The 17616-nt window shown below is 45.1% G+C and overlaps 1 protein-coding gene across 1 annotated transcript in view; it reads left to right on the forward strand.

Annotated features, from left to right (window-relative positions):
• Positions 1 to 17616, forward strand: part of LOC145346911 (anion exchange protein 2-like) — a 271460-nt gene that overhangs the window by 213807 nt on the left and 40037 nt on the right. The window contains 3 exon segments of the mRNA XM_080194791.1: positions 9121 to 9257; positions 11267 to 11447; positions 14804 to 14939. Of these exon segments, the coding sequence (XP_080050917.1) occupies positions 9121 to 9257; positions 11267 to 11447; positions 14804 to 14939 (454 nt within the window).

Here is a 17616-nt window from a genome sequence, read left to right on the forward strand (position 1 = left end):
CCTTTCTATTGCAGTTCCTCAGACAAGCCTAACCTGTCTAACTCCCTTCACTTAACCTTGCAGTGACAGCCCTGCTTAACAAGGGAGTGAAAAGTTATTGGGGGTAGGCAGGAATATGGGGTTGAGATTGCAATCGGATCAGCCATGATTTTATAGAATGGTGGAACAGGCTCGAGTGGCCTGCTCCTACCTAATTTGTATGTTCATATGTTATACTGGTTTTGCATTTATGTGGAGCTGTTCTGAATGAAATTGGTGATGTGCTGCACAGACTACAGTCCACTTTGGGGCTGAGAAATGTGTATCGGAATTTTAATTGTTCTTGGAGCTTTTGCAGTGGGTTCAGTATGTTCAGTATACCCGACACTTCCACCAATACAAAAAAATGACAGGACAAGTGACAGGGTTAGGGGAGAAAAAGATAAAGCCATGGAAACATGATGGTACACACTCTTGTGTATAGTATGTTAGAGTAAGAAGTCTCACAACACCAGGTTAAAGTCCAACAGCTTTCTTTGGTAGCAAAAGCTACTAGCTTTCGGAGTGTTGCTCCTTCGTCAGGTAAATGGGAGTTCTGTTCACAAACAGGGCATATAAAGACACAAACTCAATTTACAAAATAATGGTTGGAATACAAGTCTTTACAGGTGATCAAGTCCTAAAGGTACAGACAATGTGAATGGAGCGTCAGTGTAGTATATTAGAGGCAGGGCTGGAAGTGTTGAGTTTGTCTTGTCAGCTTGGATCTGGAATGTCTCACTTGCTGAGACTTTGAATTGGACGCTGATTGAATCGAATTGGATATAAACCAAAAAAAAATTAGAGGCAGTGTTACATGGCCTACAGATAACCTTTGGGAGTAAGTCAGACGTTACAGAACCTGTATATTTGAGATAGGGGCCCCATAGTTTACATAATGTATCCGATTTGGATCGGAGTATACAGTTTAGGAGTTCCATTGTGATATATTCCATATTAATTCAATGCTAATTTTAAACTGAAGGAGGTTTATCACTAATCCAACAATAAAGGATATTCTCCTGTACTGCAAATGCTGGGATTTTGTACAGCCTTTTCTCATTGCCATCAGTTATCTTTTTGTATGGGAGCCCAAGAATCAAGTATAAAGGATCAAACTCTAAGGCCACATCTAATATCTCCTCAAGCTCCTTAAGTATGCCTAGCAGTAGGATTCAATTTTGACACAGCACCAGACACAATACCTGTAGTCACCTTTCATCGGTTTGTATTTTTGACGCAGTAAGGATATAGGAGGGTCGATGCTGTGTCTTAAACTTGATGTAACTTGCAGATGGTGTAATATTTTAAGATGGGTCTCCTTCGTTCTATTACAGACTGAGATCCTATTGGCATTTTTCCAGATATTGCCCCAGATCTCCTTATCAATATTCACTGAAAGTTATCTTTCCCAAGATCACGGAGTCTCCAGCATATTCACACAAGATCTAGAATATAATACACCATAAAGTTTGCTGATTAATTGCTTTGGCTCCAAAGATATCAGGATTTTTTTCCACTGGGGAGACACAAGTGTCAAGTTGCAGAGATGTCTTTATAAGGATAAAAAACATCAGAATATGTTATCGACAAAGTTGTTCAAAACGTAACAAGGAGGCACCATTAAAAATGTCACCCAATTTACTGAGTTCCTGAGCCTTCCAGGCATCAAAACTATAAGGCCAGGTGGGAAATCTGGATTACCCTGAATGGGAGAGAGTGGAAGTCAAATGGAATCTTCCTTTCATCTGATGGACCATTCTCCACACCCTTGAGTGTTGGTGACTATTAGATTCTAACATTTTGAAATCCTTCAGAAGCAACAAGGATTGTAAGGGGTATTGAGACAGGCCAACTTCAACACCAAGCCTCATGGAGGTGAGGTCCCCTCTTAGCCACTCCCGTATAAATCTGAGAGGTAAATTGATACATTTTTAATATCTGACACACCGAAAGCACTTTGAACTTGGAAACTGCAATTTGGCCCAATTTTAAGTGAGGTCTCTTGTTCCGTATAAAGGAGCTAAACGCTCCATTAATTTCCTTTAGGACCTCAGCAGAAAGCAACCTTATCGACATTGTAAGTATGGGGGGAATGTTTGTCTGATGTAATGCTTCATCTTGGTGTTAAATTGGTGTCCTTTTGTTCTGGGACTGTGCCCCCTAGACTCTCCCATCAGGGGAAACATCCTCTTAGCATTTATCCTGCCAAACCCCTTAAGAATCCAATAACGAGGTCACAAACAAAGAAGAAAGAAAATTACAGCACAGAAACAGGCCCTTCGGCCCTCCAAACCTGCACCAACCATGCTGCCCGTGTCTGAACTAAAACCCCCTACCCTTCTGGGGATCATATTCCTCTATTCCCATCCTATTCATGGATTTGTCCAGCCGTCCCTTAAAACTCACTGTTGTATCTGCTTCCACTACCGCAGCGAGTTCCAGGCACCCGCTATCCTCTGTGTAAAAAAATCTGCCTCGTACATCTTCTTTAAACCTTGCCCCTCACACCTTAAACCTGTGTCCCCTAGTAATTGACTCTTCCACCCTGGGAAAAAGCTTCTGACTATCCACTCTGTCCATGCCTCTCATAATCTTGTAGATTTCTATCAGGTCACCCCTCAACCTCCGTCGTTCCAGTGAGAACAAACCAAGCTTCTCCAACCTCTCCTCATAGCTAATGCCCTCCCTACCAGGCAACAATCTTTGTTTCGCCAGTTACATTTTCCTCCAAATTATTTATATATATATATTACAAACAGCAAAGGTCCCAGCACTGATCCCTGAGAAACTCCACTTGTCACAGCCCTCCATTCAGAAACACACCCTTCCACTGCTACCTTCTGGTATTCCACATTTGCTTCATGTGTTCCCAGCCTCCTAGCCTTGACAAATGCTTCCTTTTTATCTTTGACTAGGCTCACAATATCTCTCATGATCCAACATTCCAAAAACTTGCCATACTTATCCTTCATCCTTACAGGAATGTGCCGGTCCTGAATCCCTATCAACTTTCACTTGAAAACCTCCCACATGCCAGATGTTGATTTGCCCTCAAACATCTGCCCCCCAATCTACATTCTTCAGTTCCTGTCTAATATTGTTGTAATTAGCCTTCCCCCCAATTTAGCACCTTCACTTGAGGACTACACTTATCTTTACCCATTAGTACCTTAAAGCTTACTGAATTGTAGTCACTGTTCCCAAACTGCTTCCTTACTGAAAGTGACCACCTGACCAGGCTTATTTCCCAGTGACCAGGTCCCGTACGGTCTCTTCCCTAGTTGGACTATCTACATACTGTTTCAGGAAACCCTCCTGGATGCTCCTGACAAACTCTGCCCCATCCACGTTCCTGGCACTGAGTGACTCCCAGTCAATATAGGGGAAGTTAAAATCTCCCAGCACAACAACCCTACAACTTTTACACCTTGCCAAAATCTGCCTACATATCTGTTTCTCTATCTCCTGCTGTTAGTTGGGTGGCCTATTGTAAACCCGCAACATTGTGACTACACCTTTCCTATTCCTGAGCTCTACCCATATTGTCTTGCTGTATGAGCCTTCCAAGGTTTCCTTCCAGAGAATAGCTGTGATATTCTCCTTAACCAGTAATGCAACTCCCCCCCCACCCCTTTTACATCCCCCTCCGTCCTGCCTGAAACATCTGTATCCTGGAATGTTAAGCTGCCAATCCTGTCCTTCCTTTAACCAAGACTCTGTAATGGCAACAACATCATAGTTCCTAAGACTAATCCAAACTCTAAGTTCATCTGCCTTATTTGTTACACTTCTCACAGTGAACAAATGCATTTCTGTGCGCCAGACCCTCTCTGATTAGCAACCCCACCCTGCCTGCTGCTTCTCTGAGTCTTATTGGCCTACTCTCTCTATCCCCTTCAGCTAATTCACCTTTGCTTTGGTTCCCACCCCCTGCCAAACCAGTTTAAATCCTCCCATGTGACACTAGCAGTTCTATTCTGACTGCCCGGCCAGAATATTTGTGCCCATCCAGTTTAGATTCAACCTATCTTTCTTGTACAGATCCCATCTGCTCTGGAACTAGGCTGATACCGGAGTTGAGGGGGTTGAACTATGAGGAGAGGCTGAATAAACTAGGCTTGTACTCGTTAGAGTTTAGAAGAATGAGGGGAGATCTTATTGAGACATATAAGATGATGAATGGGATGGATAGGATAGAGGTGGAGAGACTCTTCCTGCTCAGAAAGGATAGTAGGACTAGGGGGCACAGCCTCAAGATAAAGGGGGGGTGGTTTAGAATGGAGTTGAGGAGGAACTTCTTCACTCAAAGGGTGGTGAATCTCTGGAATTCTCTGCCCGTTGAAGTGGTGGAGGCTGCCTCGCTAAATATATTTAAGACACGGGTTGATAGGTTTTTAATAGGCAAGGGGATTAAGGGTTATGGGGAGAGGGCGGGAATGTGGAACTGAGCCACGACAGATCAGCCATGATCTTATTGAATGGCGGGGCAGGCTGGAAGGGCTAGATGGCCTACTCCTGCTCCTATTTCTTATGTTCTTATGTAGACCCCAATTGTCCAGATATCTGAAACCCTCCCTCCTATACCAGCTGTTTAGCCACGTGTTGACCTGCACTTTCTTCCTATTCTGAGCCTCACTAGCAAGTGGCACAGGGAGTAATCCTGAGATTACAACCCTCGAGGTCCTGTGCCCACCCCAGTCCTACACCGGCACCTCCACATCATCACTCTGGTTGAGACTCCCTTAAAAAAACTGCTGAATTAATCAGATTTCCCTTTTGTGAAGCCAAGCTGATTCTGTTTGATTAGATTGTGATTTTCCAAATGTGCTGCTATCACTTCCTTTAATTATTGATTACAACGTTTTTCCAGCAATAGATATTCGGCTAATTGGCCTGTAGTCACCTGCTTTTTGCCTCCCTCCTTTTTTGAGTGGGGATGTCACATTGACAGTTTTCCAATCCTCCAGTACTTCTCCAGAATCCAAGGATTTTTAGAGAACAACCAGAGTAGAGAAGACAGAGGGGGACCTGACAGAGGTGTGTAACATTATAAAGACATAGATTAGGTGGATAGGGAGAAACTTTTCCTCTTAGTAGTTAAGGGGCAAGAGATTTAGTAAAGATTTGCGAGGAAAGCTTTTAACCAGAGGGAATCTGGAACTCACTGCCTGAAAGCGCTGTGGAGGCAGGAACCCTCGCAACATTTAAGAAGCATTTAGATGAACTCTGAAATGCCGTAGTGTACGGACCATGAGCTGAAAAATAGGATTAGAATAGGCAGATGCTTGATGGCTGGCATGGGCATGATGGGCCGATGGGCCAAAGGGCCTCTTGTTGTGCTGTGACTCTATGACTGAGGATATTTGATTGTGGAGCTGCTTTGTGCTTTTCCCCTTTCTCCGCTTCATTGATTAAGAATCACATAAGAACATAAGAAATAGGAGCAGGAGTAGGCCATCTAGCCCCTCGAGCCTGCCCCGCCATTCAATAAGATCATGGCTGATCTGAAATGGATCAGTTCCACTTTCCTGCTTTCTCCCCATAACCCTTAATTCCCTTGTCTGTCACTACTTCTTTTAACTTCAGTATTTTAAATGGTGATGTTAATTAATGGAAGGTTTTCTGTTTTAACCAGTCCCTTCACTGTCCTGTGGCTGACATGCATCCTTTACACAAAGACCATTCCCTAGATGGTTTGTATTCATAAATCCCCAAGTCTCTCCTCTGTCAACGTGCACTCTGAGACGGCCACAAGAATCCAGAATGAATATCCCCACCTCTAACCCTGGGGAAAGTAAGACCAATTATACTATAAAAATGTCAGCATCACTCACATTTCAGAACCGGAATGTCATGTATTCAAGGATTATCACCTTCTTAAACACTGATGGGCAATGAATGCTGGAACACAGCAATCACCCACTTCCCTTGAATGAATAGAAAAGGCTCGGGAGACATCTGAGGCTAACACTCCACTGTCGTACATTTGGATGTTGTAAGGGATGTGGGCATAAAGTGGGAGCGGAGCATAGAGGACATGGATTAGAATCAGTTTGGAATAATAAGATCAGATATAACTTCAAAGATGCGCAATTTAGGTGAATTGGCCATGGTAAATTGCCCCTTGGTATCAGGGGGATTAGCAGGGTTACCCACGGCCTGGGTGGCATTGTGGTTGGTGCAGACTGGATTGGTCGAATGCACCAACTCCTGCTGCATTGTAGGGATTCTAAAATGGACTGAAGGACCTTGCCCGTCTGAAACTATCCTATTCTTCTAAATTTGGGGGAGATGGTGACTGAGTGATTGTGGGCAAGTAATGCAGAGACCCAGTACATACTGTGGGGCCATAGGTTCTAATCCCGCCATGGTAGCTGGTGGAATTTCATTTCGATTAATAAATGTGGAATTGAAATCTAATCTCAGAAATAATGAGCATGAAATTGTCATTGATTGTCAGAAAAACCCATCTGCTTCACTAATGTCCTTTAGAGAAGGAAATCTGCCGTCCTTACCTCGTCTGGCCTACATGTGACTCCAGAGTCACAGCAGTAGGGTTGATACTTAACTGCCCTCTGAAATGGCCTAGCAAGACACTGCCTTCAAAGGCAAATAGAGATGGACAACACTGGCCTAGCCAGTAACATCCACATCCCATGAAAATTCAGCTGCATAAATCACTGTGTAGATGAGAATGACTGATACTCAGCCGGTACAGAATACAAGCACCAAGCATTGGGCTGAATGACCTGCTTTTGATCTGTAGACTTGATGTAATTCTCAGTCTGGATTACTGCCAATTGTGCTCCGCGATCCCTAACTTTTTTTTTCATTTGTTTGTGGGATATGGGCATTTGTTGCCCATCCCTAATTGCCCTTGAACTAAGTGGCTTGTTAGGCCATTTCATAGAACATAGAACACTACAGCACAAACAGGCCCTTCGGCCCACAAGTTGCACCGATCACTTCTATACCTACTAAGCCATAGACCTATCTATAACCCCCAATCCCATTAGATCCCATATACTCAACCAGAAGTCTTTTAAAAGACCCCAGCGAGTTTGCCTCCACCATCACCGACAGCAGCCGATTCCATTCATTCACCACCCTCTGAGTGAAAAACTTACCCCCAACATCTCCTCTGTATTTCCCTGCACCTTAAATCTGTGTCCTGTCATAAGAACATAAGAAATAGGAGCAGGAGTAAGCCATCTAGCCCTTCGAGCCTGCCCCGCCATTCAATAAGATCATGGCTGATCTGTCGCTGCTCAGTTCCACTTTCCCGCTTTCTCCCCATAACCCTTAATCCCCTCTTTCATCAAAAACCCATCAACCCGCATCTTAAAAATATTTAGCGAGGCAGCCTCCACCACTTCAACGGGCAGAGAATTCCAGAGATTCACCACCCTTTGAGTGAAGAAGTTCCTCCTCAACTCCGTTCTAAACCGCCCCCCTTTTATCTTGAGGCTGTGCCCCCTAGTCCTACTGTCTTTTTTGAGTGGGAAGAGTCTCTCCACCTCTATCCTATCCATCCCATTCATCATCTTATACGTCTCAATGAGATCTCCCCTCATTCTTCTAAACTCTAACGAGTACAAGCCCAGTTTATTCAGCCTCTCCTCATAGCTCAACCCCCTCAACTCCGGTATCAGCCTAGTAAACCTCTTCTGCACTCCCTCCAAGGCCAAAATATCTTTGCGCAGGTGCGGCGCCCAAAACTGCACACAATACTCCAGCTGCGGCCTCACCAATGCCCTATACAGCTGCAGCAAGACCTCCCTACTTTTATATTCAATCCCCCTCGCTATGAAGGCCAGCATCCCATTCGCCTTCCTGACCACCTGCTGCACCTGCAAGCTGGGTTTTTGCGACTCATGCACAAGGACCCCAAGGTCCCTCTGCACCGTCGCCTGCTGCAGTTTTTCGCCACGTAAGTAATAGTCCTTCCTACCATTCTTCCTACCAAAGTGGACCACCTCACACTTGCCAACATTAAAGTCCATTTGTCATTTCCTGGCCCATTTGCCCAGCCTATCTAGATCCTTCTGCAGACTCTCCACACCCTCCGCACAATTTGCCGTTCCCCCTATCTTGGTGTCATCAGCAAATTTCGACACCCTACACTCGGTTCCCTCCTCCAGATCATCTATATAAATGGTAAAAAGCTGAGGCCCCAGCACCGACCCCTGGGGCACTCCACTAGTCACCATCCGCCAATCCGAATAGCACCCATTGACCCCCACTCTCTGCCTCCTATTTGACAACCAATCCTCTATCCACGCTAACACCCTACCCCCAACTCCATGTCCCTCGACCTTCTGCAATAACCTCTTGTGAGGTACTTTGTCAAACGCCTTCTGAAAATCTAGAAAGACCACATCCACCGGCTCTCCTCTATCCACCATTTCAGCCCTGGGAAATAGCCTCTGAGAATCCACCCTATCTATTCCTCTCAACATCTTATAAACCTCTATCAGGTCGCCTCTCAACCTTCGTCTCTCCAGGGAGAAGAGTCCCAGCTCCCTCAACCTATCTTCATAAGGCATGCCTCCCAATCCAGGCAACATCCTTGTAAATCTCCTCTGTACCCTTTCAATAGCTTCCACATCCTTCCTGTAGTGAGGCGACCAGAACTGCACACAGTACTCCAAGTGGGGTCTGACAAGGGTCTTATAAAGTTGCAGCATTACTTCCCAACTCCTAAACTCAATCCCTCGATTAATGAAGGCCAGTACACCATACGCCTTCTTGACCACATCCTCCACCTGCGAGGCCGATTTAAGAGTCCTATGGACCCGGACCCCAAGATCCTTCTGCTCTTCAGGGAGCGTTTAAGAGTCAGCCTCATTTCTGGAGTCACGTGTAGGCTAGACCGAGTAAGAACAGCATTAATGACCTAGATGGGTTTTTGCGACAATCGACGATGGTTTCACAGTCATCGTTTGACTTTGATTTGGTGGGATTCGAACCCAAGTCCCAGAGCAATATCGTGGATTACTGGATTACTAATCCAGTGACAATAACAATATGCCAACAGGGCAGGGAAGCATCTTCAATTAACATGGGAATTATGAATATGATTGTTCCGTCTCTCCTCAGGTCACCGGTTTGAGGATGTCCCCGGTGTTCGACGGCACTTGGTCAAGAGGAGCACAAAAGGTACCGTTGTGCATGTGGGAAAAGATCATCCTGAACTCTTCCCGAAGACCAAAAAGGCCGATCGGCAACCACATGAGGTACATTCTGATGATATTGAGTTTCTCGCCATGACACTGAATATATTCAAGAGATAAATGATTTTTTAAGATTTTAATTGCATTATGGGTATGGGGAGAAAGCAGGAATTGAGATCGAAAATGAGCCATGATCACATTGTAAGACAGACCAGGATTGAGGGGCTGAATGGCCCACGTCTACTACTAGTGTCTATGTTTCTATCTAGTTCCGTTCCTGCTCTGAGGCATTGACTTGTTGCCTCAGTTACGGTGCTCACCTAAGTGGCTGATACTTGTGTGTTAGTGACGGTGCGTGTCAGGCAATTGGAGAGGGGAAGGTCATTAGTTTTGTATACAACCCTGCTATCATAAAGACTCCACCCTGTTTGCATCCAGACTCCACCCACTCTGCAATTTACAGTAGGGATTGGTTGAGAACAAACGGGGGTGCGGCCCAGGCTGATCTTTCCTTCCCTAAACCAAGTGCACCGGTGATCAGCTTAACACTGCACAGACCATGGATCAAACCTGCAGGTCTGCTGCTTAACTGCCTGCTGATCACCTACTTCCCCAACTCACTGATCCATCAGGAGGCTTTCACTGGAGAGTTTCAGTAGAGGCAAGAGGATCTGAACAACTGATGATGTTTAAGTACATTGTAAGTTTATTGTACAGGAGTATTTTAGAGTGCTGACCGACAGTCACACAAACCTACATACGTGGATGATGTTTGCAATTATAGCTTTTTTTATTTTCAGATCACCAGTCAGCCCCTGTGCCGAAGGGCTGGACAGGCAGACTCAGTCCTACACCAGCTGGTTACTAGATAGAGTGGTGATATAGTTTTGTTGGTGCAAACTCAATGCGCCAAAGGGTCTCTTCTGTACTCTTTGACTCTACAATACAGTGCCGTACGTTGTCTGCCATGGCCAGTGCTGTTTGTGCTGAATGACACAGGTAAATAGCGGAGTCAGTGCAGACTCGCTACAGTCCTGGAAAAAAGCAGCAAAAATCAGGCTGTCTGTCTGGGACAGTGGCATGTATGGTGAAGTGTATCCCCTTTAGGTGAAAATTTGGGCTTTGTGATTTAGACCCTGAGTGTGTGGTATCAGACTGTGACTTTGTTTTCTGAGGGGGAAATATCAAATTCTATCACTGTATATCTAACAAAGGCGTTGAGTCGTGTCTGTTTTTCTGACAGAGGCATTGTTGGGTTGAATCTTTGGATACATGACAAGGTGTTTTTAAATCACTTTTTCATGGGAATTGAAATCACTAACATGGTCAGTACTTATTGTCCATGCTGATTGCCCTTGAGAAGGCGGTGTTGAGCTGCCTTCTTGAGCCACTGCAGTCCCTGTGATGTAGGTACACCCACAGTGCTGTTAGGGAGGAGGTTCCAGGATTTTGACCCAGCGACGCTGAAGGAACAGCAATATATTTCCAAGTCAGAATGGTGTATGGCTTGGAGGGGAACTTGCAGGTAGTGATGTTCCCATGTGTCTGCTGCCCTTATTCTCCAAGGTGGTAGAGATCACGGATTTGGAAGGTGCTGTTGAAGGAACCTTGGTGATAGTGAAGGTTTCAGCAATGATAATGCTGTTGAACGTCATGGCTAGATCCCCTCTTATTGGAGATGGTGAGTAACTAGTGTTTGTATGGCATGAGTGTTACCACTTGTCAGTCCAGGTCTGAACGTTGTGCAGGTTTTGCTGTTGGCAGGCACAGACTCTGTCATTCTCTGAGGCGTTGCAAATAGTATTGAACACCAGAATCATCAGTGAACATCCCAACCTCTGATCTTGGGTGGAGTGCAGGCCATTGACAAAGCAGCTAAGAGATGGCTGGGTCTTGGATACTACCCTGAGGAACTCCTGCAGAGAGGTGCCAGGGCTGAAACGTATGGCTTCCAAAATCCAAAGCCATCTTCCTTGTTGAGCCTTGGTGTTGAGTCATATCTTTACATTGTATCCCTGAGGCTAAGTGCTGAGAACTATTGTGTCATGGCATCTCATTGTATTTTTGTTCAGGTGTTTGTCGAGCTGAACGAGTTGACGGTGGATAAGAATCATGAAATGCAATGGAAGGAGACAGCCAGGTGGATCAAATTTGAGGAGGATGTGGAAGAAGAAACAGATCGCTGGGGAAAACCTCATGTGGCTTCCCTCAGCTTCCGAAGTTTGCTGGAGCTCAGGAAGACACTGGCGCACGGTAAATGCTCGCTGATTATTCAGTGTAACGGCAATTAAAATGGAGTCTTCAGATGCTGATTAACTGCATTTGAAGTATTTATGGCACTCGGCTCGAGAATTTATACAGCAGGTTTGTGATTTGATGGCAATGGCAGTGTTGATGAAATTGGTTAGGGTGATGTGTGAGGTTTGTGATTAGTCCCAAGCACACTGCCTGGAATCTCCTGCAGTCCCACAGCCCTCCCGACTTGAGAGCTCGTCAAGTCTGGTACTTTGAGCATCCCGAATTTTGGTCACACCAATGGGATTCCTTTCCTAAACGTCCCCAGATCTCTGTCATTTAAGACCCTCCATAAAGCCTTTATTTGCGACCAAGATTTTGGACAGCTGTTCCAATATTTCCTTAAGTGACTGGGTATCATACTTTGTTTTATAATACTGCTGTGACATGCACTGGGTTATTTTATTATATTCGAGACACTATATGAATGTAAGTTTTTGTTGTGCCCCAATGCACGTTTTCCCAGGGACATCACTGGAATCTGAAGTCACAGGTAGACCAAATCAGGTAAGGATGGCGGGTTTCCCTCCCTAATGTTGGCCTTTATTGTGAGAGTGTAAAAGCAGGGAGATCGTGCTGCAATTGTACAGGGTACTGGTGAGGCTGCACCTAGAGTACTGTGTACAATTTTGGTCACCTTATTTAAGAAAGGATATTTTAGCTTTGGAGAGGGTACGGAGAAGGTTCACCAGGTTGATTTCAGAGATGAGGGGGTTGGCTTATGAGGAGAGATTGAATGGACTGGGTCTGTGCTCATTGGAGTTTAGAAGGTTGAGGAGAGATCTTATAGAGACATATAAGATAATGAAGGGGCGAGACAGGGTAGAGGCAGCAAGGCTATTTCCACTTACAAAGGAAACAAGAACTAGGGTGCACAGCCTCAAAACATGAGGGAGTCAATTTAGAACAGAGTTGAGGAGGAACTTCTTCTCCCAGAGAGTAGTGAATCTTTGGAATTCTCTGCCCATTGAAGCAGTGGAGGCTACCTCGTTAAATGTGTTCAAGTCACAGATAGATAGATTTTTAACCAGTAAGGGAATTAAGGGTTATGGGGAGCAGGTGGGTAAGTGGAACTGAACCCACTATCAGATCAGCCATGACTTTATGAATGACAGAGCAGGCTCGAGGTGCTAGATAGAACATAGAACATTACAGCGCAGAACAGGCCCTTCGGCCCACGATGTTGCGCTGACCAGTTAAAAAACAATGACCCACTAACCTAAACCAATCCCTTTTCGTCCATAAACCTATCCACGGATCTCTTAAACGCCCCCAAACTAGGTGCATTTACAACCGCAGCAGGCAGGGCATTCCAATCCCTCACCACCCTCTGGGTAAAGAACCTACCCCTGACATCCGTCCTATAACTACCCCCCCTTAATTTAAAGCTATGCCCCCTCGTGCTAGCTTTCTCCATCCGAGGAAAAAGGCTATCACTATCCACCCTATCTAAACCTCTAATCATCTTATATGTTTCAATAAGATCCCCTCTTAGCTGCCTTCTTTCCAGCGAAAACAACCCCAAATCCCTCAGTCTCTCCTCATAGGACCTCCCCTCCATACCAGGCAACATCCTGGTAAACCTCCTCTGCACCCTCTCCAAAGCCTCCACATCCTTCCTGTAATGTGGGGACCAGGACTGCACACAGTACTCCAAGTGCGGCCGCACCAGAGTTGTGTACAGTTGCAACATGACGCTGCGACTCCTAAATTCAATCCCCCTACCAATAAATGCCAAGACACCGTATGCCTTCTTAACAACCCTATCTACTTGATTCCCAACTTTCAGGGATCTATGTACACATACACCTAGATCCCTCTGTTCATCCACACTATTCAAAGTCCTCCCGTTAGCCCTATACTCAACACATCTGTTATTCCTACCAAAGTGAATTACCTCACACTTCTCCGCATTAAACTCCATCCGCCACCTCTCGGCCCAGCTCTGCAACCTGTCCAAGTCTTCCTGCAAACTATGACACCCTTCCTCACAATCTACCACACCTACTCCTGTAGATGGCCTACTCCTGCTCCTATTTCTTATGTTCTTATGATCTAAAGGACATGAGTGAGCTAGATGGGTTTGTTCATGGTCACTATTATTGAAGCTAGCTTTATATTTCACATTTATTAACTGAATTCAAATTCTGCCAGCTGCAGTGATGGGAATTGAACCTGTACCTCTAGATTATTATAAGAACATAAGAAATAGGAGCAGGAGTAGGCCATCTAGCCCTTCGAGCCTGCCCCGCCATTCAATAAGATCATGGCTGATCTGTCGTGGCTCAGTTCCACATTCCCGCCCTCTCCCCATAACCCTTAATCCCCTCTCTTATCAAAAACCCATCAACCTGCGTCTTAAATATATTTAGCGAGGCAGCCTCCACCACCTCAACGGGCAGAGAATTCCAGAGATTCACCACCCTTTGAGTGAAGAAGTTCCTCCTCAACTCCGTTCTAAACCACCCCCCCCCCCCCCCTTTTATCTTGAGGCTGTGCCCCCTAGTCCTACTGTCCTTTCTGAGCGGGAAGAGTCTCTCCACCTCTATCCTATCCATCCCATTGATCATCTTAAATGTCTCAATGAGATCTCCCTCATTCTTCTAAACTCTAACGAGTACAAGCCTAGTTTATTCAGCCTCTCCTCATAGTTCAACCCCCTCAACTCCAGCATCAGCCTAGTAAACCTCCTCTGCACTCCCTCCAAGGCCAAAATATCCTTGCGTAAATGCGGCGACCAAAACTGCACACAGTACTCCAGCTGCGGCGTCACCAATGCCCTATACAGCTGCAGCAAGACCTCCCTACTTTTATATTTAATCCCCCTCGCTATGACGGCCAGCATGAATCTCTGGAATTCTCTGCCTGTTGAAGTGGTGGAGGCTGCCTCGCTAAATATTTTTAAGACGCGGGTTGATGGGTTTTTGATAAGAGAGGGGATTAAGGGTTATGGGGAGAGGGCGGGAATGTGGAACTGAGCCACAACGGATCAGCCATGATCTTATTGAATGGCGGGGCAGGCTCGAAGGGCTAGATGGCCTACTCCTGCTCCTATTTCTTATGTTCTTATCCCATTAGTGTAGTAAACCCCTGGTTGACTGCTCCCATAACATAACATGATTTTGCCTCTAGTCCAGGAGCACTCAGACTATCTCCGGTTGCAACCAGCAAGCTTAGCATAGGTCAGGAATCAAGCTTATGGTTTCCTAGCCTGTGTCTCTCAATACTACTTTGGACTTACCCAAAATGTACTGCTGGGGGAGCTTGAACCAATTGCCTGCGCTGATCTAACTCTCTCTCTCATCCCCATACAGGCACTGTTCTATTAGACTTGGACCAGAAGAGTTTGCCGGGGATTGCACATCAAGTGGTCGAACAGATGATCATTTCTGACCAGATCAGGGCTGAGGATCGAGCCAATGTGCTGAGGGCTCTGCTCCTCAAACACAGGTAGAGGCGAGTGAAGGAGACATAGAGTTTTACAGCACCAAGAGAGGCTCTTCAGCCCATCGTATCTGCACCTTTCCATTCTAATTCCACTTCTCAGCATTTGGTCTGTAGCCTTGTATTCTATGGCATTTCAAATGCTCGTCTAAATGCTTCTTAAATGTTGTGAGGGCTCCTGCCTCTACCACCCTTTCAGGTGATTCACCCTCTGGGTGAAAAAGCTTTTCCTCAAATCTCCTCTCAATCTCCAGTCTTTTACTTGACATCTATGCCCCCATTACTGACCTATCTACTAAAGGGAAATGTTTCTTCCTACCTTCATAATTTTGTACACTTCCCTGAGGCCCCCTTCAGCTTTCTGTCCTCCAAGGAAATCAACCCCAGTCTATCAGCCTCTCTTTATAGCTGAAACTCTCCAGCCCAGGAAACGTCCTGGTGTCTGCTCTTCACCCTTTCCAGTGTAATCACATCCTTCCTGTCGTGTGGCGACCAGAACTGCACACAGCACTTTAGCCGTGGCCTAACCAGTGTTTTAGACAGCTCCATAATAACCTCCCTGTTCTTGTCTTTATTAGCCGAGGCATAGAATATAAATGTCCCATATGCCTTCTTAACCACTTTATCTATCTGTCCTGGAGTGAGTGCCTCATCTTTCTACCAGCTCCAGGCAGCAATGCTCTTTCTTTTAAATGAAACTGTTTTTTCCTGCAAACCTAGCTCCTCCCATTTCTAGTATCACATGACTGTCCCTGTATACCTAACTGACCATATTATTTTAATGAAAAATACACTCCATTAAGCCTGCTGCTAAATAAACACTCATGGCTAAAATTAGTATTATCCTGCTTTCTCAGAATCTGCTGCATTCCTGCCAGACAATCAGACTGCCTGTAACAGTCCCCCCTTAAAATATATTATTGGCACAGTACCGTCACAACTTGTATAAGACATTAACTCAGCAACTGTTCAGTTCTGTGTGTCATTCTTTTGGCGAGACCGTAGACGAAGATTAATGAAAATAGTTTCAGGGATGAGGAACTTTAAGATGAAAATAGATTGGAGAAGTTGGAATGGTTTTGCTTGGAGGCGGGAAGACTGAGAGGAGATTTGATCGAGGTATTTACAACGATGAGAGGTCTGAACAGAGTAGATAGGGAGAACATGTTCCCACTGGCAGAAGGACCAGAACCAAAGGATAGAGAATTAAGGTAATTGGGAAAAGAAGCAAATGCCAACCAGATGAAACTGTTCCACACCGCGAGTGGTTAAGGGCTGGAATGCTGTGCCTGAGAGTGTGGTGGAGGCTGTTTCAATTGAGGCATTCAAATGGAATTTGATTATTATCTGAAAAAGGGTGACTGACCACTTTGTACATTTAGATTCTTGTTTTTTAGTTCTTCCCACTGGTTTCCACAGGTATATCCTCCAGCAGTGCTATCCAGTCCAGCACAGCCAGTTCCTTCTCATTCCTGAAAAATTTGCCTTCCCCCAGTTCAAAACTTTTACTCCTGCTTTATCTCTGTTCTTTTCCATAGTAATGCTAAATCTAACTGCATTGTGATCACTTTTCCCAATATGGTCGCCTAATGTCACTTTAGCCACTCGCCCTTCTTCACTCCCCAAAACTAGATTGAGAATTGTATCTCCTGTAGTTAGGTTTGTCAGTAATTTGTTGAAATCATTTCCCTGGACACTGCATGAATTCATCTCCCTAAGTGCCCCTTGTATTGTTTGAACCCTATTGGGATAGTTAAAGTCCTCTATCAATATTGCTCTCTTGTTCTTACAGGCAGAAATGTGCCTATGTATTTGTTTTTCTATTTCCCTTCCACTGTTTGGGGGTGTGTAGTTTACTCCCAGTAGTGTGACTGCCACTTTTCTATTTCTAAGCTCAATCCATAAGGCCTCGTTTGTTTACCCACTTTGTATATCATATCTTCTCACAACTGGAATTGATTCTTTAATCATTAGTACTACTCCCCCTCCTCATTTATCTCCCACTCTATCGTGTCTGAAGCCTGTATAACCAGGGATATTGAGCTGCCGATTTTGCCCCTCCTTTAGCCAGGTTTCTGTTATAGCAATAACTTCATGCTGCCATGTGTCTGTCTGTGCCCTTAACTCATCTATCTTGTTTATAATACTCCTTGCATGGAAGTACAAAATGTTTAACACCATCAATTTCCCTTGCTGGACACTTTTTAAACTTTCCTCCTCCTGTAACCAAGTCTATCACTACATCTTGTACATCACTAGCTAATGTTCTACCACCATTTTCCTGATCTGATCCTGCCCCTGGGATCCGATCCCATCCCGCCTGCCACACTAATGTAAATACTTCCCAACAGAACTAGCAAAAGCCCCCGCAAGGACAAACATGAGGTAATGCATTTTGGAAGGTCTAATACAGATAGGAAATATGCGGTAAATGGCAGAACCCTTAAGAGTATTGATAGGCAGAGGGATCTGGGTGTACAGGTACACAGGTCACTGACAGTGGCAATGCAGGTGGAGAAGGTAGTCAAGAAGGCATACGGCATGCTTGCCTTCATCGCCCGGGGTATTGAGTTTAAAAATTGGCAGGTCATGTTGCAGCTTTATTGAACCTTAGTTTGGCCACACCTGGAATATATAGTGTTCAATTTTGGTCACCACTCTACCAGAAGAATGTGGAGGCTTT

The sequence above is a fragment of the Carcharhinus amblyrhynchos genome, chromosome 8, assembly GCF_965287045.1.
Source record: "Carcharhinus amblyrhynchos chromosome 8, sCarAmb.v2.hapA, whole genome shotgun sequence".
Classification (NCBI taxonomy): Eukaryota; Metazoa; Chordata; class Chondrichthyes; order Carcharhiniformes; family Carcharhinidae; genus Carcharhinus; species Carcharhinus amblyrhynchos.